General features: G+C 47.0%; 2 protein-coding genes across 2 annotated transcripts in view; one reads left to right on the forward strand and one right to left on the reverse strand.

Moving 5' to 3' along the window:
* LOC119462104 (SEC14-like protein 2) overlaps positions 1-10049 on the forward strand; it is a 33918-nt gene extending 23869 nt beyond the window's left edge. The window contains exons 8-12 of the mRNA XM_037723450.2: positions 963-1043; positions 1434-1520; positions 2881-2987; positions 3318-3597; positions 9693-10049. Of these exons, the coding sequence (XP_037579378.1) occupies positions 963-1043; positions 1434-1520; positions 2881-2987; positions 3318-3597; positions 9693-9784 (647 nt within the window). The 3' untranslated portion in view covers positions 9785-10049. The remainder of the gene's footprint in view (positions 1-962; positions 1044-1433; positions 1521-2880; positions 2988-3317; positions 3598-9692) is intronic.
* A 7401-nt stretch (positions 10050-17450) lies between these two features.
* LOC119462652 (adult-specific rigid cuticular protein 15.5) overlaps positions 17451-27597 on the reverse strand; it is a 56947-nt gene continuing 46800 nt past the window's right edge. Inside the window, exon 4 of the mRNA XM_037723966.2 lies at positions 17451-18427. Within this exon, the coding sequence (XP_037579894.1) occupies positions 18196-18427 (232 nt within the window). The 3' untranslated portion in view covers positions 17451-18195. The remainder of the gene's footprint in view (positions 18428-27597) is intronic.

Here is a 27597-nt window from a genome sequence, read left to right on the forward strand (position 1 = left end):
TGATGATGATGATGATGATGATGATGACGTGCCGAAACCACGATCTGATTACGAGGCACGCCGTAGTGGGGGACCACATGGGGTTCTTTAACGTGCACCGAAATCAAAGTACACGAGCGAATGCAATTGGCATTCTTCGGGTACCTCACTCACCTTTATGGGATATTTGCATCATTGCTTCTATGTCTCTAGCCGTTCTCCCGCCAAAAGTCCATTGCCGAATAAGTAAAGCACCGTGTTGCCGTGCTCAGGGAATCGCGTTCGTAAACCAGCCGTTGAAACAACTTGGGTAACTGAGTATACTACAATGGGTATTTGAAGCTCTTCCATGACAAAAAAAAAATAATGATTTAAAATGTATCCAGAGGTTGGAGGTATTAAACCAGCCTTATATATATATATGGACAACCACCACTCGAGGATTTCGTGGCGGCGCCGCTGCATGGCGCCACGTGTCCAGAGGGCCGGATGCGTGATAGAGGAGATCCGGATGTAGCACGTGCCTCATAATGACCTTATTTCGACGATGGCAGTACGGCGTGGCACTTCGTCGATAGTCATCCTGACATTGGTTGTTCGGGAATCTTCTTGCGTTTTGCCCCCATCAAATTGCAGCCGGGATTGAACCGGCGACCTCGACCTCAGTAGTGCAACGCCGTTGCCACTGGGCTGCCACGCACTTGCTTGCCAAGCAAGCAAGCAAACCAATGAACAAGTAAGTAAGTAAATAAATACATTGGAGGTGTTTGGGGGGGGGGGGGGGGGGGCTGAACACAATTTTAAGCAACGACTATATCGCCTTAATAAGCATGCCTGCCGAAAGACTGCGCCTCTGATGCCCGAAGTTAGCACTTTCATTCAGTAGTGCATTTAAATTGTTTCAGAAGCCATTGTTTCTCTAAAAGTACGCGGACGTAACCAGTGACAATTCAGTGCGGCGCTGATGATCGCCATCTTTGCAGCGATAAAAGCGATCACGGACATGCTGAAAATGATGGAGGACCACTTTCCAGAGTGCCTGGAGAAGTGCATCTGCATTAACGGTGAGATCCTCTTCGACGTACAGTCCGGATTAAGGTTAGAGGCAACACTTAATTGGTATTTGAGCTCTGATTACGTCGCGGTTAAAACACGGAAGCCTGCCAAACGTGCTTTTTTTTTTTTTTTCTTTCTCGACAAATCTCTGCCTGATGTGTGACAATCTCGGCGATATCGAGGCAAATCCTATCCGTAACTTCACCGAACTACTGAATACGTTAGTATAACTACAGTCTGGTCTATAGATGTAATACATGATCAACTGAAGTCAATCCAGTTAACGCCGCGACGATACTTCGTTTCTCTGAGGCTTCGAAAACATTTGCATTCACGATCACGAAATCAAGAGCGCTAAAGAATTGAACTGATGCATACGCTTGTGCTGACTCACGCAGCTCCCAACTTCTTCCCCGTCCTGTGGAAACTGGTTCGCCCCTTCATGACCCACCGGACGGCCGACAAAGTGAAAGTCTACGGCAAGGGTGAGCGTTGAGGCAGTGTAAACTAATTTACAATGTTAAAAGTGAATAAAGGGTGTTGTACACCCGAAAAATGGTGTAAGGGAGGGAGTGAGTTGTTTACACCGTTTTTTATGTAGGGTTTTTTTTTTTTTTAAAGCGTGGCGTATTGCACTGAATGCATGTGCGCAGTGCGACGACAGTTTATGTTAATTCCCAATCTCCCCGTGGGAAGAGACCACGGTTCATCCGTAACTGCGTTGCCAATGCATTCAAGGGGTGGGTAATATACGAAAAAAAAAAATCCGTGCAAGGTGTCGATGTACAAGCTGTCCCAACCTATACGCAATGAGTATTGCTTTAAGAATGCGGAGAGAGAAATTTAAGCGTGTTGAAAAAGTGAACAGGTTAGCCTATATGCAGCTACAGGCTTGGCGCACTAATCAGTATGCGTGTAATGAGGACGAATTCTTACCTATCTGCAACAACTTTACTCCTTGGAAAGGCTCCAGCAGTTCATTTTCTAAATCTTGTGCAAACTGCAAGAAGTTTCCTTTCATCTTCAGTAACAGGCACGTTAAAGTTTGTAGAGTTTACTTCTTATCTGTTAGATAGCAAAGTTGCAAATAGCATCTAGACACAATGTGGTCCTTGATTTGTCCATTGTTATATATATAGCTCTGTACATCTTCTGTACCCCCCTGTGCCTTCTTTACATAGGCGGTAGAAGGTGGAGTTTATTTTCCTAATTTATACTACAGTGCAGTCAAGGCCGAAAAAGCTTCTAGGGAGCATTCTCACGAAAGCGAAGCAGTGACTGCCACCGTGGAGTAAGATGTGCTGCCTTTTCATCTCCGCTCGTCTAAATTTTCCATAACTTCTAGGGCTGGGCGACTAGTAATTCTTGTGACCAAATGGAATACGAATCAATGCTGCCAGATGCCAATCGAATTGAATATCGAATATTTTTCGAACAGTTTTTGAATAATTGACAGTCATGGTGTGACAGTATATTCGGAACCTTAGCAAGCTTCTGTCATTACAATGCACATTCTGAAGCGTTGTTTATTAAACCGCTAATTGGGCATTAGGAACAAATAGGCAGTTTGTTTGCGTACGCGGGACTATTGGCGAGTGCGAATCACAGTGACTTAACGCGAGAAATGTGTCTCTCTGACTAGCGTAGAGTACGCGCAAGCAACAACTGGTGTGTTTACTCGAAACGTAAACATATATGCTGTAATAACACGTGCCAGTCTCCCGGAATTGCACGTTTAGTCGCTAAAGGGGTACTAATATAAACGACGTACTGTACGTCGAACAAGCCGCTCAATCTAGTGCCCACCGACCTAATGCTACGCTATAAACATTTCCTTCATCCCAGACGGCTGGAAAAACGTTCTCCTTGACATCGTGGACGCTGAGCAGCTTCCGGCTCATTGGGGTGGAAACATGGTGGGACCCGGCAACGACCCAAGATGTAGGCACATGGTTGGTTCGGAGTGCTTTAATTCCTTCGCCTCAACTTTAACTATAGCGTAATTTCACTCAGCGACACTAATGGGCAGCGGGTACGAGGGACTCGTACCATTAGTTCTTTTGTTGTTTAGATCTTGCATAAGATGGCTTCTTTATTGTTGTGTCATATTCTTTCATTTTGTTTTAATGGTCAGCCTTTGATAACGCTCCGAGATGCGCTTCGGAGGGGAACCTAGAATCCCTCTACCCAAGAAATACTTCTGTCTTCAATATAGAATTCGCGAACTAGTGTGCATGACTGACTGATCTAACTAACATCTCATCGTATTGCGGCGTGTATAGGTGAACCACGGGGGCCGCTTCGAGGAGGGAGCGGCGCCCTCCGTGTTCAAGGATGACGGCGCCCAGTTGAGGAACATCGGTCGTCGCGACCGGTGGCAACTGCCTGTGAGCGTGGCCGAGGCGGGTGTGCGAATCAGCTGGCGCTTCCAGACGTCCTCCGGTGACCTAGCCTTTGGTCTGCGCAGCGAGGCTGGAGAGACCCTGGTTCCCCTGCGACGCGTCGAGGCCTGCAGCGAGGAGCCTCAGGAGGGATGCTGGCAGTGCGACACGCCGGGCACATGTACGAAAAACACCAGGCGTTATGGGCTACCGTATAATATAGAGTCGTGTAATAGCCGCACCTTTAACAGCGGAGCTGTTTAAGCCGGAGGTCGGCCCGTATAGCGTAGAACAGAAACTGCGCCTGGCGATGACGTCACCACGCGTTGCCTAGCAATCGCTCGGCACAGCTGCGCCTCGCTTCGCCGCCGCTCCGCACCGCCGAGCTGCTATACGACCGCGCACCTGCTCCGTCTAGCACTGACGTCACTTCGCGTCGCCTGGCAACCACATGTGCCTCGCTTCGCCTAGACATGTCAACGCTTCGTCAGGCCGCGTCTTGATGCGCGTGCGGCCAAGCGAGAATCTGCGCGTCGGACGGCGAGCCGATCCGGAAAACCGTGCCGAAGCTTGCAGCCGAGAAGAGGCGTCGTCGAGTTCAAGATCCCGAGCTTCGAGAACGAGAACACGAGAGTCTGCGTTTGAGTATTAGCGTCGTCGGGATAGCGACCCTGGCTGTAGCTTGCACCACTAGTCTTGCACCAGCCTTGCACCACTAGTGCAAGCTGCGCTCGTTTTTGGTTTTTTTTCTTTTAGAGCGCAGCTCCTAGGCGCCCATTCCTATGGCGAACGTCGATGGCGGCGGCGGCGTAACCTGAGTGAACGATCACAGCGAAAGATTTTCGAATAGCGAACGCGGAGTGCAGCGGGGGATGACAGACGCGAGGAAGGAAAGCGGAGAGGAGGGTGCAGCGGAACCACGAGGCGGAAAGTGGAGGAGGAGGGTATGGCGAAAGCGTGAGAATAAAAGGGTAGTGCGGCGACGATGGCTACGAGCTGGCGCCAGTGTAGCGCGCGTCGTCTGGTAGGTCTGTCGGCGGCGGCTGCTGTGAATCGCGGCCACGCGTCACCAACACGCGCTGGCTCTCGCGATCTCCAGATTAGCAAAGCAGTCGCGCCACACTTCGCTCCGTTTGCAACGTGCCGCACGAGACAGATTGTCGGCGCCAGCCAATATATCGCGAAATGAAAACGCGTGCAGAGCTGCGCTCAAATTACGCATTTTTATTTCGCCATCTTCAGGTGCGGCACTTACGCGGGAGCGGGTCATATGGTTCAATTTTTTCCTGCTGTTTGTAATTACTGTGATTGGTTTGTACCAAAAAAGGCGAACGCTGCTGTTTTCACTAAAGCAGTTAATTGTTCACGCTTATGCACGCCATGCATCTGCAAGGTGCCCGCCTGGTCTTCACCACTGTAGACGGCGCCACTGCTCAAGCTCCGTTCGGCAGCACGCTCGTGGATACAGTCTTCGCCCGTGTCATCCATGGCGCTAGATATGCCTGGGACTTCAAAGCTTTTCACAACAATCTCCAAAGACATCGCTCGGACGAGCATAACGAGCATAAATCGGGGGGTGCGGTTTCTTTTCATGTTTTTTTTTTTTCAAATTTTTTGGCTATGAATTTGAGGGCGCGGTTTTTACACAAGTGTGTCCTTTACTGGAGTGTATACGGTATATGTCTTACAGAAGCGTTGGAGTGACCATCGTTGACCTTTACAAAATATGTTGTAGAAACCCTGTTGTCATTTTGCTGTCTTCGATGTGAATGTTTATTTCACCAGAAAAATAAGTGAACAGCAAGTGGCCATAGACGCATCCGGATCCATAGCCATTGGCTAGTTGGAAATCCTAGAATTTCAATAGAATCTGTAGCCATTCGCTAGTTGTGATTTCTAGAATAATGTGAAACATAAATTCTGTTGAGGTTTCGTTGAGTGGCCTGCATATATTTTTGCAAGACGTTTCATAAGTGCCGCTCCAAAACAAATGCTATGGGAAGGCAAACTATCATGCGACAAGTCTATAGGCTGTCTAAATTTAGTAGCTGAGGGCGGGGGGAGGAGTGAGGCTTGGGCCTTCGACAGACTTTAGACCCATCCACTTGAAGGCCAAATGCAACAAATTTATTTGGTTGGGCCCCATTTGGGCATGCAATATTGAATAAATAAAATAAAATAAAGGCCAACTGCAACAGAATTTATTTTGGTTAATTTGGTTTTAAATGAGTAGTGTATGCTATTAAAGGAATATTGGCAAAGATGCAAGGCCGGTAATTGTGAAAATCGTATTACCAGACTTGAGACAGTTTCGAAGCAGACGACGCACGTGTACCTGGTGACGAAGTCGCGAATTCGGCGCGAATCGCAGACCATGGCCGTCCGAGATTTCCCCACGCGCAGCACCTAATCTTGGAGGCCATGCAGACGAGCCGCGTTGGTTTTCAACGTTCCGGGTTCTGTATGGTTTCGGGGAGTGGCATAGACTTTTCTTTTTTTTTTTCGACTTTGGTATCAACAACTTCAAATATTTTCGAACTTTTAAGTAAAGCAGGTCACGGTCCAGGAGTAAAACCCGTAGACCTTTCAGAGCTATGTATTTTAATCCTGGCACCGACGCCCTTGATTGAGAGTTGAGATAAGCCAGAATTATAGCCTCTCCGTTTTGGTTCTGCGCTTCGTCAGGAGCCTATCTCGTCCGAGTGAGACGAGCTAATCGTCGCGAATTACGCCGTAAACGCCGGTGTTCATTCGCAAGCAGACCGCGCGTAGAATGTCGGCAATCTTAAAGCGCGAGGCGATAACACCGCAGAAGTTATACGCCGTACTATATAATTTCTTCATACAAAGTGTGATCAAAGGTGACCCTAAAGGCACTAACGCGGAGGGCTGACTGACGAGTTAAGTGGTTCACGATTAGAAAGAGAGTAGCGCTATATAGATAATTATAACGTCCGCCTGGTCACGTACGATGTAACTAAGAAACAGACAGGCACAGCGCTGTGACGCTGTCTAAGAGGTGAATGCATTTATTATCGCGCTTTCCCTTTTGTAAAGAGAAGAGAAGCCCAACAACAAAAGTGCGAAAACGAGACAGAAAAAAAAAGTGTTTTTAGTGGTCTTGTGGTGTTGGTGTCGTTTTTCTCTCTGTATGGAACGGAAAGTGTGGCTACTAAATGTATGCAGTTGTTGGTCAGCAATGTGTCTCTGCGCTACTTTTTGTATAATGGCACAAAGCCAGCAAATGATACAGCTTACTTATACTTGGAAATACGAACTGCCATAAGAAGGTCTACTCTTTCGTGCGTGTTCGCGATTACAAGGCGAACCTCGCTTTTCGAGCTCGAGGCGACAACGTTGCACGAGCGACGAGCACGTTTGTTTACTCACTCAATGTGCGATCAATGGAAATCCTACATAAACTCTGGCACGAAGCCAGTAAATCGTGAGTGCTTCCTATAGTGTATGCGTAAAGCTATTAGACGGAGCTTCTTTCTTGCGTTCAACTATGCAGGATGACTTTGTGAGCGTCGCTTTCCTCGTCCCAGGGCGGATTGGAACTGGCAGCGTGTAATGCACCCTTGCCGTTTTCACGATTTCAAGAAGCCGCAAATACGCTAAAAAATATTGCAGCTTGACCATCTGGAGTCACCTTTTTTTAAACTGACGTGTTTAACTTGTGTGTTTCGCTCACTTTAAAGGCCAACTGCAGCGAAATTTTGGACCGCATAAGAAGCCGGATTTCAGATAGTGCAGTTTTAATATACCTAGTTATGTAGGTGTTGATTACCGCCTTGCCGAGTAGAAACGAACCCACTACCACCGCTATACCCACTAGTCTATACGCTATCCGTCTTCATCGAAACGTGTGAGTCACTGAATTTGCATAAACATTGCATTGGATTGCGTCACCAGCGTTACAATTACACAAACACTAGCGCTACTGCGCTTACGCCATTTCTTTTTCACGAACCTTTGCGTAATTAGCGTCGCGTTTGCAGAAGATTTTATTTAACATTTGCGCGCGCATCAAACAAAGCTTAGCTTTACATTTAATCACACATACGCGTGAGACTCGCCGTATTCTTTTTTTTTTTCTTTTTTGTTATCTACGATTTTGGGATATCCGGAGCTTTCAATATCTTTCGGAGGTAAACCTTATTGAAGGAAGGCGACTTAAAAAAAAGTAAAGTATCATTGTGTCGCGGTCGAAAGAAAAATCAATTATACGCACATTTTGACATCACAAGGCAACTCGCGGACTTTGAGAGACGTGAGGGGCTCGAAGAGGCAGGACGTGTGTCGAATGAGGTCCTGCATGGAAAACACTTCACAATGTGGCGAACGCGGTTTCAATCACGGATCCGGGACCTGAAAGGGGTGCAACGTACTTCCAACGCATTTCCAACGTAATTCCAACGTAATTCCAACCTAACTGCACAGGCACGGAACGCCTAATGCAACTTGGCGTACATAACACCCTCGAGGAGATTGCAGAAGCACAAGAAAGAACTCAAATCGCAAGAATATCAAACACCAGGTCGAGTCGAGCCTTACTCCAAGAACTAAACTTTGACGCAGCAATGATCAACTCCCTATATGCAGACATACCACTGGACATTCGCAAGCAATATGAAGTCAGACCATTGCCTCGCAACATGAACCCTGAACACAACTGTAGAGAGAAGACTAGCCAGAGGAGCCTGCCTACTCCGGACCATTCGCAAAGTAAAGCAAAGAGTTTGCTCCGTAGACGCCACCCGACATGTGGACAGAAAAGCTTTCACTGTTGCGCTGGAGGACAACAAAGGCAAAACCATAAACTCAGCCACGGTCAACACACTGACAAACCAGAGGTCGTGGAGCAAGTAGCGATCGCTCTAGCAATAACTGATAGAAGTAGACCATATATTTATAGCGATTCACGAAGTGCAGTCTGAGCTTTTCAGAAAGGTACAATATCACAACAGGCATTAAACATAATGAAAAAGAGCAAGATTTATTACCACTCCTTATGCTGGTTCCCAGCACACCTAGGCAATATAGAGAAGGCCCCTCTGAATCTCAACGAGATGGCTCATACGAGCGCGCGAGAATTGATCCCTCCGCGACGCCACCCTCGAGGGTACAAACTACAAACCATCTCCAAGAGAACATGGATGTCCCCTCTACAAACAATGAGTTCACCTCACATTCAAAAGGCCCACAGACACATACTTTAAGGACTACTACAAACAAACACTTATCCCACACCAAGAAGACCACATTTCTACATGGCAGACAAATATCCTAACACACAGTGTGCAGACTGCAATGCACCACTTGACTTAGAACACATGCTCTGGTCGTGCAACCGAACCAACGAAAATTTCCCCAAGGATCGGGACAGGCTAAAGGCAGCGATTCGCAGCCCGGATCTGACCGAGCATCTATGGGCCGTCCAGCAAGCCCACGACGCGGCCAAAACGCGCTGCCTGCCGGTCCCAACGTGGGAGCAGCCCACTTTGTGAGGAAAACCACAACTTGCAGGACCAAATAAATGTTTTCCTACCTTCCTTCCTCTCGCGTTGACCGCAAGATCCCCAAATATTTTTTTCCCATGGAAGATAAATGTATCGTCCCATTTCCCGCTCGAATTTTTAAATACGTCTTTCAGTTTTAACCTTGGTCGAGCGCATGGCCACAACAGATTTGTACATCGTGCCACGGTGGGCGTTTTTATGCACTTTCGTCACTACTGTGTATACGACATTTAGTTGCGCGCTTTTAACTTGTGGTGATCAAAAGCGGCTGAGCAGCAACAAAACAAAGGAGTAAACTAAGCTCTCATAACATGGGATAAATCGAACTAGAACCCAGATGACACCATTGATGGTCTGCAACGCTGCGATTGACTTATTGATCGACTGATTGATTGATTGATTGATTAGAATACAGTCGAATTCGGATATATCTAATCTGAAGGGGATCACAAAAAGTTCGATATATAAGTAATTCGATATATAAAATAAAGATTTCATATAAAATAAGTCTTCAAGGGGATTTTACTGCTGTTCGTTATACACAATAATTCGTTATATGTGGGTTCAATATATCCGGGTTCGACTGTATGCTGGTAACAAATATGTCAGCGGCCTCTCTAAATTCTTGCATGAACGAAAAGATAGCGCTAGATGAAATGAGTGCTTACAGGGATTACGTGTTTCGTGCCCTTGAACGTTACTTCTGCATGGAAATAACAATTCGTGCGCGTTCATTTTCCTCCATCCACCGCAGATATCCTCGAGTTTGACAACAGCTACAGCTGGCTGAATGGCAAGACGCTGGCCTATGTCGTAAACACACACGCGGTCAACGGGGACTCTTGACCCTCAACCTCCAAGGATGTGTTTGTGACCTAGGACAATCTACGACGTCAAAATTCCGGGTCTTGCATCTATCGTGACGTCATCCACAGGCTGTCGACGGCAAGACACCGCGTAACGTGCACTAGCAGCACAGAAAGCCGGGCCGATGTCGACACAACGTTGGACCTCATTGGCCGCGCGTTAGGCAACGTTGGTCCCACAATGCACCTGTTTAGAGTGCTATACTCGGGTGAATGGCAGCTGGGTAATAAAAAAATTCTTGTCTCTGCAGAAAATAGCGCAATTATTTTGCGTCCATGCTTCTGTATTCCCCTGTGAGCAACCGCACACGAACCGTAATTAAGTACCACGATAAAACGCTTTTTTTTTTTTTCGTGGCCGAGCCTGACCGCGCGAACACCACAAATGTACTCGTCGAGCGTGACGCACGAAGAAAGTGAGCTCTCGCGTTGACCAAGAGGTTCGTGCATGTACTCGGGCTTATTGTGTATTGTGTGAGAGCTGTTGTAATGAAGGATGGCCTGGAAGATTGTCGTCCACAACTTAGTGCTGGCTTTGCAGCGCCGCCTCTAAGATGGTGTTGGCACCAACGTCTAAACAACTTCTCTCGCGACCGACAGATGGGAGCACAGCGGGAAAATTAAGAGGCCGCGTGCGCTATCTTGCAAAACCGGTCGCAAGATGCATGACCACCGAAATCATCTGCTTTGCTGCGCGCAGAAAAGCGCTAACCGCTTCTTTATATCTCTCTTTTTTCCTCTTAATGTGAAGAAGGCGGGCTTAGAGCGTAGGGACAAATATACAATAGTAATATAAAAAAGAAAAAAAGAAATAAGCGAATAAAGGAACGACAAACTCAGCATAGCCTCTGCAGTCATTTAATGTGACAAACAGCTCACTTTAAGATGCTTTCGCTTGTTCCCCTTCTTTTATTGCTTCTGAACTGTAACCCCAGCGAGTTTCTTTTCTTCTTAGAATTATGATTCAAGTTCCAAAAAGATGAATTAGGAGGTCGGGGAAGGGGCACACAGTATGCGACATCATTGGCATTCTGCTGCGGGCAAAAGGTATTTGTAGCATGAATTACTACAGAGAGAGACAGAAGAAAGGGGAAGGGCAGGGAGGTGGGAGGTTATAACCAGAGGGGAAGATGCGGTTTGCTACCCTGCGCTGGGGGAGAGAGGGGAGGGTGAGGTAAAGTGACAGGAAAGTTGAGAGAGAGAGAGAAAGAGAGGGAGCACAGATACCCAATCACAGTCTGTAGGAAATATGGTTCTATAGGGTCTACAAGAGGTGCCAGTGCGGCAGTTGAGCCAACACGGGAGTGACGCGGGTGTACGCGCGTCTTGCGCAAACTTCGTCCTTCCGGCTTCTTACGACTACGTGAATTCTCAAATTGATCATATGTAACAAAATGCTGCGTTAAAGCTGTAACAGCTTTGCGTGTGCGTCGTGTCTTATTGCCTTCGTGTGTTTCAAAAAAATATGATTGCTTGGGAAATTTAGACCAACGGAGGTCGATAAAGCCTAATAAATAACACCACAGGGAGTTATCAAGCCACAAGCACAAAAAGTACACAAATCCATTTTGTAACCATAATTACGATGGTAGCTGGCCGATAGCAACGCCAGAGTTGCATCAATAAGTGTTAGCAGAAAAAAATTATATCGCGAAAGGGATAGCCGTCCAAACTTGAGCGGTGTGTTTGAATGTGTGTGTGGCTGCAAATAGCGCTGTCAAGGGAAATTCCCCCTGCATGATTTTTTTTTATACAGACAAGTGTAACATCTGCGGCAAGGTTTTCACCAGAAAAATAAATTCAGTTTTCACCAGAAAAATAAATTCTTATATTACTATTCGCTAACTCTCTGTCGAGAGAGAGAGAGAGAGAGAGAGAAGTGACTTTATTTGCACCCGTCAAATAGATGACGGGGTAGAGGCTTCAGCCTAAATCCACACTCATCCTCCCTAACCGTCGGCCGGGATCCCTTGGAACGCGGCGGCGGTCAGGGCGAGACCGATGACTTGTCGTTGAGCATTTTCTTCTTAGTTGAGTATCAAGGACTCCCAGGATTCTCTGCATCCATCTGGCTCATCAAAGCTAGGACAGGTCCAAATCCAGTGGAGTGAGTCCGCTGTACCATCACAATGCCCACACCGAGGGCTATACACCGAGGGATGGCATTTGCTCAACAGTTGTGGGTTCGGAAATACCCCCGTTTGCAGCTTCCTCCACATGACTTTCTCGCTTTTGGTAAGGTTCTTATCCGCTCTCGGGTAAGTCTTACGCCCCAGCTTATATTGTTTAAGAATTTCCTTAAAAGTGTTCAGTTCGTCAGCGGTCTGTAGGGGCTCCTCGCTTGGGGGTGTTGTCGAGACAGCACTGGAATCCCGGAAAGTGAGACCTCGGACCAGCGCGTGCGCCTTCTCGTTCCCTCGCAAACCCTGATGAGCCGGTGTCCAGATTAGCGAAACCTGCTCCGCAGGGGGCTGCCCGACGGCTAATATGTGTACAGATGCGGCTGAGATCCTGCCCGCATCAAAATTTCTGCAACTCTCTGTCGAAGAATTCTGTTCAAAGAGGTGGGCAGCGACGAATCTTGGTTGAAAATGGGAGTCCGGAAAGCTATCATTGCAAATGTGCCAAGCTAATGGCTCTCTCTCAGCAACGTAACGAATTAGGGTAGTAGGATATTCATGACTTGACGAACACAGCGCACGATCGATACAGACGATGGCTCGTTCAGGAGGTGGCTTTCACGGCAGTGCTTAAGTGCAGTGAAGCATGCTTTCAGGGGGGTATTACGTGTGCCGAAGCTTGTTTTCTTCTTCTGAAATTGTCTCTCAAGAATCGCCTCGCTGCAATTTCAATCAATGTAACGCTAAAAGAGGAATCATGAACTGCATGAAGCATGTAACCGTGGAATCGAGTAGCATATATGACTTTTTGACTTTTGTGTTACGGAAGTTCGACTCTTGTGTTACGTTATAATTGCGAGCCCAAGACATTCCCATGAAGCACTGATTGAAGGCATCATTGTAGTCGAAGTTGTAAAGTTATAGGAGGAGTCACAGAGCCGAAACAGTGCACAGTGAAAAGGGCGGGAAAATGATGTGATTCTATTACAATTTTCGATGCTATTCCTTTCGCGCTTCATCAGTGGTCCGAGCCGCCTTCCACCGATACGTTATCATGCCGATTGGCCGGTCGTCGGTGAAGGGTGATAAGAAAGGCATATAATCGAGTGAAAGGAATTCTCACATTACACCGGCCCAAGAGCTGGACGATATGCAAAACGAGTAATCAGACCGTTCATCATCATCATCATCATCATCATCATCATCATCATCATCATCATCATGTCTATATTTTATGTCCACTGCAGGACGAAGGCCTCTTCCTGCGATCTCCAATTACCCCTGTCTTGCGCTAGCGTATTCCAACTTGCGCCTGCAAATTTCCTAACTTCATCATCCCATCTGGTTTTCTGCCGACCTCGACTGCGCTTCCCTTCTCTTGGTATCCATTCTATAACCCTAATGGTCCACCGGTTATCCATCCTACGCATTACATGGCCTGCCCAGCTCCATTTCTTCCGCTTAATGTCAACTAGAATATCGGCTATCCCCGTTTGTTCTCTGATCCACACCGCTCTCTTCCTGTGTCTTAACGTTAGTCCTAAGATTTTTCGTTCCATCGCTCTTTGTGCGGTCCTTAACTTGTTCTTGAGCTTCTTTGTTAACCTCCAAGTTTCCGCCCCATATGTCAGCACCGGTAGAATGCAATGATTGTACACTTTTCTTTTCAACGACAGTGGTAAGCTCCCAGTCAGGATTTGGTAATGCCTGCCGTATGCACTCCAACCCAATTTTATTCTTCTGTAAATTTCTTTCTCGTGATCAGGGTCCCCTGTGAGCAATTGGCCTAGATAAACGTACTCCTTTCCATTGGCGGAGAAACTTACTCCGCCAATGGAAACTGAACCTGGCAACGTTCAACACGCGCACCCTCTCGAGTGAGGCTAGCTTAGCAGGACTATTTGAAAAATTATCAGGCATTTCCTGGGATATTATTGGCCTTAGTGAGGTTAGAAGAACTGGTGAGGCTTACACAGTGCTGACTAACGGCCACGTCCTCTGCTACAGAGGTCTTCCAGATAAGAAAGAATCCGGGGTAGGATTTCTAGTACATAACAACATAGCGGGCAATATTGATGAATTATACAGCATTAGTGAGAGGGTAGCAGTCGTCGTAATAACGCTGAATAGGAGGTACAAAATGAAGGTAGTACAAGCCTATGCCCCAACCTCTAGTCACGATGATGCAGAAATAGAACAGTTTTATGAAGATGTTGAACTAGCAATGAGAAAGGTGCAAACTCAGTATACTTTAGTCATGGGCGACTTCAATGCAAAAGTGGGGAAAAAGCAGGTTGGTGAGCAAGCAATTGGCAACTACGGCATCGATTCTAGGAATACAAGAGGAGAGATGTTAGTAGAATTCGCGGAAAGGAATAAGCTCCGAATAATGAATACCTTCTTCAAGAAGCGCAGCAACAGGAAGTGGACCTGGAAAAGCCCTAATGGAGAAACAAGGAATGAAATAGATTTCATACTCTCTGCCGATCCAAGCATAGTGCAGGATGTAGAAGTGTTAGGTAAGGTTAAGTGCAGTGACCATAGGTTAGTGAGGTCTAGGATTTCTCTCAATTTGAAGAGAGAGAGAGTGAAATTAGTCAAGAGGAAACAGGCCAACCTAGAGGCAGTAAGGGTAAAAGCAGACCAATGCAGGCTGGTGCTTGCAAACAAATATGGAGCTTTAGAAAAGGAAGATAAAGACAACATAGAGGTAATGAATGAAACCGTAACTAGGTTGATCTCAGAAGCAGCAATTGAAGTGGGAGGTAGGGCACCAAGGCAACCAGTAGGTAAGCTCTCCCAAGAAACAAAGGAACTAATAAAGAAACGACAGAAGATGAAAATGTCCAACTCAAGAGATCAGATAGAATTCGCTGAACTGTCAAAACTAGTCAACAAGAAAAAAGTAAGGGATATTCGAAATTATAACGTGGGAAAGATTGAGGAAGCCGCAAAATATGGACGCAGCATTGAATCAGTACGAAGAAAGCTTGGCATAGGACAAGGCAAGATGTATTCACTCAAAGATAAGTATGGTAATATCATCAGCAATTTCGATGACATAGTAAAAGCAGCGGAAGAATGTTATACTGACCTGTACACTGCCCAAAACAGCCAAGCTACTTTCATTCAAAATAGTGATGAACCGGATACAGAGGCTCCTTCTATAACTAGCGCTGAAGTTAGATCACCCCGTTTCAAGGGCCTTGAAAGACATGACCAGGGGGAAAGCTGCTGGAGAAGATGGAATAACAGTAGCTTGATTATCATGCTTGAAATGCTTGCGGCCCTTTATACGCAATGCCTCACAACTTCATGTGTACCAGAGAGCTGGAAGAACGCCAACATTATACTAATCCATAAAAAGAGAGACGTTAAAGAACTGAAGAATTATAGACCCATTAGCTTGCTTTCAGTATTGTATAAAATATTCAACAAGATAATTTCCAATAGACTCAGGGCAACACTTGACTTCAGCCAACCAAGAGAACAGGCTGGCTTCAGGAAGGGATATTCTACGATGGATCATATCCATGTCATAAATCAGGTAATCGAGAAATCTGCGGAGTACAATCAACCTCTCTACATGGCTTTCATAGATTATGAAAAGGCATTTGATTCAGTAGAGATACCAGCAGTCATATAGGCATTGCGTAATCAAGGAGTACAGGAGGCCTACGTGAATATCTTAGCAAACATCTACAGGGATTCCACAGCTACCTTGGTTCTCCACAGGAAAAGTAGAAAGTTACATATCAAGAAAGGGGTCAGGCAAGGAGACACAATCTCTCCAATGCTATTCACTGCATGCTTAGAAGAAGTATTCAAGCTCTTAGTCTGGGAAGGCTTAGGAGTGAGGATCAACGGCGAATATCTCAGCAACCTTCGGTTTGATGATATATGGGGTTTAACGGCGCAAGGGCCAATAATGGCCAAAGAGCGCCGGGCCAGTGTTAATGAGTTTAAATTGATGCGATGGATTACGAGTGGTGGATATGACGTGGCTGTAAAGGGGCCTAAAATTGTCGCTGTAAAGTGCATAAAATCTACAGGTAATAAGATTATGGGAATGACTAATGGCGTGTGTTATGAACATTGAATATGCATTGCAAATAAATATTACTATTTCCAAAATATGTCCGATGCGAAAATTGGCATGAAGCACTATTGCCTCAACAGAACCCTTGAACATAAAGGCCTTTCAGGCCTTTACATTCAGGATCGCCAGTCAGCCTCTAGAATCAGACCCTTATCGACCATCAAATGTGTGCTAACTTGGGCCGGTTGAAGTTTGAAGTTTATTGTAGTCTTTTTAGAGTACTTTGCATTTTTACACTTTTCGGGACTCAACAAAATTGTTAAAGGGTCCCGAACGATATCAGTACCATGGTAGATACTTAGGTAAATGGTTCATACGTAGGTGAAGAAAATATAAAGTATATGTGCCTTATATACAGGGTGATCATTTTTAAGTATTACGGAATTTTTAAAAATAGACCGTTGCAAGATAACGTAATTCTAGTCCTTGAGCTAAATTATTCAGAGAGGCGGACATAACTTGCACGAGAACTGGAAACACATATTCAACTAATTAACAAAAATTCACTAATTATCTTCTGAATTAATTATTTTACGGCACATATCGCAATTTACGAGTTTTAGTCGGTGAGCTTGCAAAGCGTACCCACTTGGAAATAATTTCCAGAATGACGCCAGTTTGGAGATATGCGCCATCAAACTCGCCGTAAAAATGCACTGTTGTTTCACTTACTTTTTACCAAAACGCTCTTTTATGCATTGAAGCACAAAAGCAACTGGAACGCCCATGTATTTCGTCCCAGACTAAAGGAAATAGTATTTAGAAAGTGGTGTCATCCTGGAAATTCATTTCAAATGAATACTTCCTGCATGCTCAACACTATAGAATTCGTAAATTGCAATATGGGCCGTAAATCAATTAATTAAAAAGTTAATTAGGACATTTTCGTAAATTATTTGGATATGCATGTTTCGATTACTCGTGCTAGTAATGTCCGCCTCTTCGAATAAACCAGCTCGAGTACAAGGATTATGCTATCTGCCACAGGCGATTTTTACAAATTTCATAAAGCTTAAAGGTGATCACCCCGTATGAAGTAAACTTTCTTACTTTATAGAGAGAGAGAGAGAAAAGGTGCAAAAAAAAATCAGGGAGGTTAATCAGAGGTCGTTCCGGTTGGCTACCTTGCACGGGGTGGGGGAGGGCAGTGGGATAAAATGAGAAAGGGAGTGGAGAGATATAAGCGCAAACAAACCGCATACATTATAGAGTGGCGGGGGGGGGGGCATAAAGTGCGCTTGTTTAATCGTATTCTCAACAGAAAAAAAAGAAGAAAGTGGCACCATTGATTGCAATAGAATGTCTTGGACAAATTACACAAAAAGTTAGGTAGTATATATATATATATATATATATATATATATATATATATATATATATAGGCTGCATAAATTGCAGTGCACATTCGCTTGCCAGCTAAACAAGCGTGGTGGCACACGGGCATAAACAAACACGAACAGACCTCAGTCGATGAATGGGAAAACTCGCTGTCACAACGCTGACGGGCTGAGGACGGCCGGCAGTGTGAAGCGTGTGGCCTTTCTCGCAAAGCGAACGCGTCAACTGTGCTTCACCATTTCAACTGTACTGTGCTTCCAAAACTCGGATTACACTATAATTGGCGCGCAGGAAGGCGGCCCGCATGAAGCCATACAGCCATGTCAGTTCGCGCTTATAACCGTGGCTCCCCGCAACAGATTGCCGCCAACATACGGTGGTGCGCGTGCTGCGTATGCATTAAGCCGCGCGGACAGCCAGGCGCAGCCGCGGCCGGGCAATGGCAGGAGACGCGCACTCTCCTCCTCCAGCGCGCGTTGGATCTTCCAACATCGAGAACCAAGCCACCGTCATTCTCGGCTCACTCTCGCATGACTGCCGTCACTCCCCGCAGCATATGGCGCGCAGGCCGCCCGTCCTCCTAACACTTGGACTTTATTCGTAACATCACGACGACAGCGACGGCAAAAAATTCACCGGCAGTGTCGATAGAATTGCTATCGCAGTGAAATGGGAAATAATCTCGCTTGATGTCACGGTTTATTATACGGTTTTGAAACGCACAAATTTACAAACAGAAAGAGAAAGGAAAAGACGGGAAGGGGTTCGCTGGCAATGGCATTCGTGGTTCCTCAATCTGTCCAGATGTCGATAACGGAGTTGCAGAGTGGTGCTTCATTTGCCGGACGCGTCCTCCCCCTGTTCAATGGGTACGATGATGGCCCTGTGTCCAGGCGGTACCGTGATGGTCCTCGCCGGATGCCTCTCGGACTGGGACGGCAGCACCACGGACACCGGCACGTATGACGTGGCCGCCGAGGCCGCGGCTGCGGATGCCGCAGCCGCCGCTGCCGACGCCGCGGAACTAGATGGTCCGCGTGACGGGAACGGCAGCCTGGCAGAAGACCTGGGTGTGACATTGCAAAGAAGAGAGGCGATGAGGTGAAAGTGGATCGAGAGCAATGTACCCCCTTCAGACTCGGTGCCCACAACTGTGCATGATAGGGCTTCAAAAGCAAGAAAAACTGATGAAAATATTGATACTCAAGACGTGTCGCACACACCATGAAACACTGCCGATTGTAAATGTGCTGCAAGTTTGGATAACAGGTGTAAAGTGCTTTAGTAAAAGGAGTTGGAAGGTATGTAAGTGCCTGAGTGTTAACTCTATAGGCGTCAGTATGTGAGCCATGTGGCCGGTTCACATCTTTCATTGTTTTTTCACGACGCTTTACATCGGGCTACGAGTACTTTCAAGCGGTTGCATAGGTACTTTCCAAGTGCGTTAAACATGAAATAGCTCAAACATAGTTCTCATATCTGACGTTTCTGTAGTGATTTCTCGTATTGAGTTCGCATTGTGTAAACTTGACAAATCGTACCGAAGAATTGAAAATTCTTAATCAGTTTTGGAGCTGCGCGAATTCGTGATTTTGTTGATGCAAGAAATGTGGTGAAACAATATTTTCAGTCCTTAGATTTTTGTTGACAGCAGATTGATTGATTGAATGAATGAATGAATGAATTCTATGAGCATCCCCTTTAGGCTGAAATAATTGCTGACATTTCTGAACATGCTGCTTCAGTTACGCCTGCCCCTCCGAAAGATATCACCAAACACGTAATCCCCATTTACCTCACAATCCCTGACATACATAAAAAGTCTGATATGCCTGTTTCGGCAATATTCCATTTGGCTCAGTCATACAGGTTCGAAAGATTTCCGGATTATCTTCAAGTATTCACAGATGCATACGTACACAGCGACGGTCAAGGCACCTCTGCAGCTTTTTTCTGCCCTTCGACTGAAGTACGACGTATATTTCGTATACCCCATCCAGCCTCGTCAACAACTGCGGAGCTAGCAGCAAATAATGTTGCACTGAAATACGTGCAAGAGGAGTTAATCACATCGAAGATTGCCATCTTTACGGACTCCTGCGCTGCCCTTAGCAGATTACAACGCAGTAAGATTGATTGACCAATTGTGCGCAGCATTACTGACTCTGCCAATAAAATTACATCACGTGGGGTATCTCTCGTTGTCCAGTGGATACCTTCCCACGTAGGGATCACCGGAAAGGAAGAGGCTGATCGGCTGGCTTCAGCTTGCGCTCATAACAACAGTGCCTGTCCTGAAATTTTGTGCAAGCTTGATGACGCTCGTCTGCTGATTCGTCGCCACCTACTCAAGCAGCATCGAGAACAGCGCATCGCAAATGGAACATTCCTGCCCCATGTTCGTGGTCGAGGCTTGCCTCGTCATGCTAGAGCGCAACTACTCAAGCTAAGGGTTGGCTGTGTGAACGTGTGCCAACGTTTATACAGACAAGGACGTGTGGCCAGTCCATCGTGTGCGTCTTGCGGTTGCTGCGAGACACTTCAGCACCAGCTATTGGAGTGTCCCGCTTTCAGTGCGCAGCGCATGTTGCATAGAGTTTCACACTATAAAATCTAGAGGTAAATGTGGCGCTGCTGCGCCGTGGTATGCAAGGGGATGCCGGTATATTGTGGATTCGGATTGACATCGTTCTTGGAGAGCCCGAACGCCTTGAAGACGCGCCCGGCTAGCACCGTTCCGTGTGTCACAATGATTCATTTCCTGCTAAAACAGCGCGTAAAAAACTGCTTTAGCTTTATTATTACACAAAAACATGTTTTGTTTAATTTCGAGGACATACTATTGGATGCACAATTCTATGAAACGTAAAAAAATCACAGCATATCCACGGGGTGAATGATGATGAGTGGGCGAAGCTCCGGAGGGAATCATCGGATCTCCCGCTTAAGGGGACGCTAGCACAAACGCGTTAGAAACGTGCAGTACTCTCTAGTAAGGGGGAGCGGCCACAGCGTCTTACGCAGCCATTTACACATGCCGGAACGTGCACCGCGTTTGCCGACGCCATCACATGACTGCTGAGAGAGTATACCCCCCGTATTCATAAACGCTCCTCGACTTGAACTTGACTTGCCACCGCTTTGGGCAGCGCGTTCGAAACGCGTTGAAGGTAAGGCGGAGAGGCCACAGCGTCTTACACCAGCTTCTTACACGGGCCGTAACGCGCTAGCACAAACGCGTTAGAAACGCGCTAGAAACGCGGCCTTTCGTTAATGTTGGGTATTTATCGCCATCGTGGTGCGTGTGTCCATGTCCGCTTCGTGGCGTAGTGGGCTAACGCCGCGCGCTCGGAAGCGAGGGGTCCCTGGTTCGATTCCGCGCTATGGACACAACTTCGGAATTTTTTTTCTCATTTTTCTCAGACTGGTTACACACTATTACTACGACGACGGGGACGGAACGGGTGCCGCTATAAGGAGCTTCGCCCCTAAAAGTATCAGCTGGCCGGTAAAGTTGGAGGGCAGACGACATGATTCTCGCCCGCTTTGGAACAACTTGTCGTCTGTTCTTACTTTTCTTCGCTTGATGCTGCATTGTAGGTGAGTAAACTTTATTGAGAGATGTAATATGGGTGAATGAAAGCCTTTTATGTAGATTTTATTTTAAGAACGCGTTATTTGTGTAGCCATATCCACGTTTTAGACGAAACCTTGTACAACACCAGCCAACACAAGCCTCGCAGACACATATCCCGTCATTCCCATGAGGGCACGGCAGCCCTTTAAGAAACTCGCATAGACGGTGGCGCCAGTTTACCCTCTAGGTGTTATAGTGAGAAACTCTATGGCATGTTGCTAGTGAGGGACTATCATTTCCTTGGCCTGCGGTGTACCACACTAGACGAATGTTTGTATGTACCCCAGTGGTTGTGCGTCTCGACGCGATCAGGCTCATCGCGCTCTCCTTACTTTTCTAGAAGTAACGAACTTAGGGGCACGCTTGTAACTCAGAGACTATTTCTTCTATTTAGCATTCTTTAGTAGCGCGACCTGGAGTGACCGGCCCTACTGTGTGTGACCTGTACTGTGTGTTCTACGTTATTCTTTGAGATTTGTCATCTCGCTCTTTCTTTCCTCTTTCCTCCCCTCCTTCCTATCTTTCATTTCTATGCTTCTGTCTCCTCCTTTCTGAAGAGTAGGCAGGCGTTGTGGGCCTTCCGGTGGCAGTTGCCAGTCTGCTCCTCACTTTACCTTTCCTGTCAAATGTGTATATGTTTTCAAATAATAATAATAATAATAATAATAATAATAATAATAATAATAATAATAATAATAATAATAATAATAGGCCGAGGCGTTGGCTGGTGTCACAACGCTCCTTAATTTTTACCTTCCTGGTGCGTTTAAGAGGCGAACCAACCACCTGCGTTGCACTGACGGCCGTGTGCCAAGACTGCCGCCAGTCTGTATAAGCGGTTAAGCGCAGCTCACCTTTCCTGGAATCTGATGCTCACTCCGCTCCCCGGGCGTGTCATCTCTGGTCGCCGAACCCACAAACCACTGACTTCAATACCTGAATTAACTCAGCCGGCTTACCGACCCACTAAGCTCGCTCAGGGTATTTGCCAATGAGATGAGCTAATTAACCTGGTTATAAGAAATGCGCATTATCCCTGCTCTCCCAATAGGCATTCGGCCATCTCTGCAAACAAAGTTTTCAACCAATCAATCAATCCTAAGAATCCGCGGAATGTGCTAAGAAACCACGGAGTGTTGTCTTTTATATCATGATCATCATTGTCGTCATCATCATCATCAGCCTGTATTTATGTCCGCTGCATGACGAAGGCCTCTCCCTGCGATCTCCAATTACCCCTGTCTTGAGCTAGCTGATTCCAACTTGCCGGTGCAAATTTCCTAACTTCATCAACCCATCTAGTTTTCTGCCGTCGTCGACTGCACTTCCCTTCTCCTGGTAACCATTCTGTAACTCTAATGATCCACCGGTTATCCATCCTACGCATTACATGGCATGCCCAGCTCCATTTTTTCCTCTTAATGTCAATTAGAATATCGGCTATCCCCGCCACTATACTACATACTATAATACACTATACGCTAAAAAGGAGACAATTTGCTGCCACTTTCACTCCCTCTGGATTTTACATGCTGTACAAGCCGTGTGTTATATTAAAGGACTCATCCGCAATGAAGCCATGCTATATTGTATTTACAATCCGGACAGGATCAGCTCTATATAACCCAGCGTGGTTTTTCCAGGCACGACGTGCCGCTCTGCATACCTTGAAATGGGCGACGTGGAGCATTGCATCCGGTACCGCCGGTGATTCAATGCAAAGAGGAACAGATTACTTGACGAACTGAAGAGGAATTCAACATGCGTATGTGCAAGAAATAGTGTTCTGGGAAAGACTGCGCATAGTGCGAAATGTGTCGTGGCGTCTTCTTTCGTTTTTGCGTGATTGTGAATTAATCAGAGAGTGGTAGCGCGCTTTCTGTTCTTGACAGCGGCCCTTCGACGGAGGAATTGGAGGTGCTGTCACAACCAACCCAACTACCACCATCCAGCCGTATTCATGTGCACCACTATACGATTCACCCCCCACCCCCAGATTTTCTCACTTTTCCCCTCCTGCCTTTTAAACTCAAGGTCCCGAGCAAGTATATACCTATACGTCACGCGAAACAGACACAAATACGACAACACCGGACGCCGAGAATACGCCAGAAGTAGCCTCCATGTGGTTGGTCTTCTACATGGATGTAGCAGCGAGCCTTCGTCCTTTGCGCTCTTGTCCGCTGATGTTGTCCGATCTCCAGCGATGCGACAACATTGTACAAGCAGCGGAGTGAGGTCCCGGTGGTGGTGGTGGTGGTGGTGGTGATGATGATGATGATGATGATGATGATGATGATGATGATGATGATGATGATGATGATGATACGTGATGTGAAAGAGACACAATTACGACAACACCGGGCGCCGACAATACGCCAGAAGTACGCTCCATGTGGTTGGCCCTCTATATGGATGTATAGCAGCGAGCCTTTGTCATTCATGCTCTTGTCAGTCGATGCTGTCACATCTCCAGGAACGTGACAACATTGTACACGCTGCAGAGTGCAGGGAGCACCAACCGGCGGCACGGCTGACTGCAGCAACAGGGCCCTGTCTGAAAATACGCTCAATGGGGCTGGTCCCGTATATGGATTTAGGCGGCGAGCATCCGTCACTGAAGCGCCCTTGTCGATTGCCATAAAGAACCATATATCTTCGCTCGCCAGCCGACCAAGGGGGCACCGCATCGACGTGATCGACAGCAGTGCGCACGCTTCGGAATGCAGGGAGCACCGGCCGGCGCGCGGGCATGGCTGACTGCAGCAAACAGGGACACACTGCCAGTGCACGCACGCTCGCGCGAGCTTCGCGTCAGCGGACTTGATTGACAGCGGCGTCACAGTGCGGCCCCGCTCCGCGCTCAGTCGCACGGCTCGAGCTCGCGCTGTTGCTGCTGCTGATGCTCCCGAGCGCGCCAGTCACGAAAGAGGGAGGGAGAGAGTGACCAGCAGCGTTCTCCGGACGCGAGAAAAGGAGGTTCACCGCGCGCGCGCGCGCCCCAAGCGCGCACGACCGGCTGTTTACCATATTGACTGGCACACACGGGCGGGTGGATTGCACTTCCGTTCGTCGTGAGCCTACTGCCCTTAAAAGAAGCGGGCGCGTCAAATACTCCGGTCACGCGCTCTGTGTAGCCAACGGACCGGCCCTTTGTGTCTCCGACGCGCGCGTATATACTGGTATGCTGCTGCGAGAGGATCTTGGCCGGGCGCCGCCGTTGCTAGTTGCTGCATGACATTATGCAGAATTCGCGTCGAGAACCCCGACGATGAACCAGCCGTCGTCTCGCGGTCCGGCGCGCGCGTCCTCCGAAGTTTTGAAAGAGTTAGAGAGGGGGGAGGCAAAACGCGGGACCGTCGCGCTTTTAAAAGAAAACACCACTCGTCTCGCACGAGCAAGATGTCACCCCCCCCCCCCCCCTCCCTCCTTCGAATACCCACCACTTTCTCCCCCACCTCATACTATACACCCTAAGCGCCCCGCAAAGAAAGCACGGCGTACCGCTAGCTCACGTTCGCGACGATTACGCAGGCTCGCGACCAGCACTGACTCTCGCACCGAAGGAGCTGCGCGGGATCGGCCGGAGCAAGCAAGCGCGACAGCAAACAACACCGGGTTGCGTGCTCGCGTGAGCCGCGCTCCTGTCGGGAATATGTAATATCCTCCGCGGGGATTTGGTTGATCTTCTCTTCCTGCACCGCGTTCCCTTCTCTCCCTCTTATGAGAAGCTGGCTTTAGGAGCGTGGCTCTGGGAGGAGCGCGTGATGCGAAAATATTGCGTCACAATGTCAACGCATTCGCTCCGTGTATCCGACTGATACACGGCGCGGTAGGTGGGCGCGGCAGGCAGGTCAACGGTGAGAAAGGGATTGTTGTGTGCGTACGACGGTCGATCTTCTTCCGAGCGGTGACGTCAGGCGGGGCCGTGACAGGTCGTCGGAAAAACTTTATGCAGATTTCTGTCCCCGTCACGTTAGGTCAGGAAGCGAGTGTGTTATCGCTGCGGACGCCTGGAAGCTTTAAGTAATGTGTGAACCATGCCAATTGGTCTTACTGTATCTTCTTTGTGCAATTGTTTATTTCAAAAGAATTATACAAATTCCAACGCACATGCTGAAAACTTCAATGCTATAATAGTGCTCAATCTTCTGCGCTGTGTTTTTGCAGCATAGCGGTTAGTCGCCCTCCCGTCAAGACACATGCAGAGACCCCCAACACGCGAGTGATGCGACCGTAGACCTACCTTTTTCGGATGACCTTATTTTTCGTCGTTGGCCCGACCAGAGACGTGAAACACTAACAGTACGGGCTGCGATACAATTTCCTTCCAACACAGGATTGAATTTGAAACATTAAGTATGCTGCTCCGTTAACGACCAGCATTCGCAACACAAATATTCTTTTCATCATCCCCCAGCCCTCAGTCGTTCTTTCTTTCCACTTTCCCAGCGCGAATTAGCAGGTTTGAGCACGTAGGTTAAAGACCTCTCTGCCTTTCTAGAAATACAATCCTCTTTCACTCTGAGCAAACGCATTTCGTTCGCAGGTATTCACAATTTAGTTATTCGATTGTGCCGCATTGTGACGTCCCCTGGGCCTTGAGGTATTGAAATAAATAAATGACATAAATAATTTATACACGAATTACCCTATTTATTTACCCTATTTACACACGAATTACCCCTAGTTATACATGCGTTTGCTTGAGGCATGGAACGTGTTTCTTTTATTTAAGAACCTAGGAAAAAGACGTCCCCTATATAAAACGCACGAGCATAGATGGTTAATTTTCTCTCCGCAAAGTCGATTGCAAAAAAAAAAAAAAAAGTACTGCGCTGGTAGATTCTTGTTTTCACTATAGGCTTTTCGCTGCCACGGCACTTGAGATGCCTGCAGCCTCGAACTGACGCAATGTATTCTTCGAACGCACACGCGTGCATTCTAGCGTTCGTTCCGCATGAAACTGAACGGTTTTATGCGGAACGTCTATAGTCAGTGACAACGTAAGAATGCAGTGCAAGTTTCACTCGCAAGAACGCAATGCACCTGTCCTTGACCTCTGAAAAATAGCCGAGGCAGCTGGAGTCCACTCGCAGCGTGTTGACTTTGCTCTGCTAATTTAAATGCGAGGGTAACTGAAAAAAAAAAGCTCGTTGTTTAGCTAAAATATTAGTTTTGGCTGAGCGTTCATATAAGGATCACACATAAAATTTACACGACGTTCATACTTCAGACTAAAACCAGTGACACAAAGACAGGTCTGCACGGGCGAAACACCCGTTTTAAACACGCAAAACCGCTTGACGTCGCAATAATAAGCGAACCTAAATGGCTGGGGCATCGACGGAAATGGTGTTCGTGTTGGACAGTGTACACGTAACCTTTTATTCTTAGCTGTGATACCTAGCGACGCAACTCGTCTTCAAAGAGACACATACCCAGAAGCCCCAGTGGAGCAATCACAGGGGCACATACCCAGTAATAGATACCTAGTGGAACCTAGGTATAGGCCCCTAACCTAACCTAGTTGAACCTAGCGCCAAAGAGGTTCAATGAAGAACTGCACATACCAAGGGGAACATACACAGTGGCTACAATGGTACATCGGCTGACATTTTGAGCCTGTACTATCTTCGGGGTCGGCCTACAAAAGCAGCCAGATACCGCTTTTGTCGTTACGGAAAAGTGGGTTTAACTAGCCAAGAATGCTTCGCATTAGAACGTGAACTGAAAGTACGTGAAGACATAGCTTTGCTCTCGTACCCGGCAAACAGGTACACGGGTAGGTCGAAGTAGTGTACGAATATCCTAGACTAAAACCATACTATATTACACCAACTGAACCGAGCTAAGCTAGTCTAAAGTGCATTCTAATGAAATGAATCTGGACTGTAAGATTAAGCAAACTGTGCCTGCTGTCAGTGTATGGCCAAATAAGTTTACTAAACTTATGAACTAAAGCACACGATACTGCACTGAGCTATACCAAAAATAATCTATGCTTGACTAAACTGGTTTCTAACGAAATGAAACTTAATTTCTAAATTAAGCAAACTTTCACTGCTACGTAAACGCTCAGCTTGAAATGAACTGTACATATGGCGTCGAAGTTAAGCGCAGTCCCTATCTGTCACTTCCCTGACTCAATCATTGGCAGCGAAATAATTTGAGCGCAGAAGCATGTCTAATTTTTTCTAGTGATTTGCAATCAAACTTGTGCGACGGTACTGACGTAAGGGCTTGAGCACATTGAAACCGTTGCGCTCTCCGAATGTCGGTTCCATCATTAAAAAAAAAAAAAAAAGAAAATTGAATTCTGGAGTATTGCGTGCCAAAACCACGACACGATTATAAGGCACGTAGTTGTGGGGGACTCCGAAGTGATTTCTTCAACCTGGGGTTCTTTAACATCCACCTAAATCTCAGTATGCGCGTGTTTTCAGCATTTCGCGCCCATCTAAATGCCGCTGTTGGAAACGAACCCGCGACCTCGAACTCGGCAGCGGCACGCCATATATAGCCACTAAGATACCGCGGTGGGTGTTTGTTCTAGGCGCGCGCTTTTTGGCTGATTGAACAAAATCCGATGAGCTGAT

Source organism: Dermacentor silvarum, chromosome 8 (assembly GCF_013339745.2).
Source record: "Dermacentor silvarum isolate Dsil-2018 chromosome 8, BIME_Dsil_1.4, whole genome shotgun sequence".
Classification (NCBI taxonomy): Eukaryota; Metazoa; Arthropoda; class Arachnida; order Ixodida; family Ixodidae; genus Dermacentor; species Dermacentor silvarum.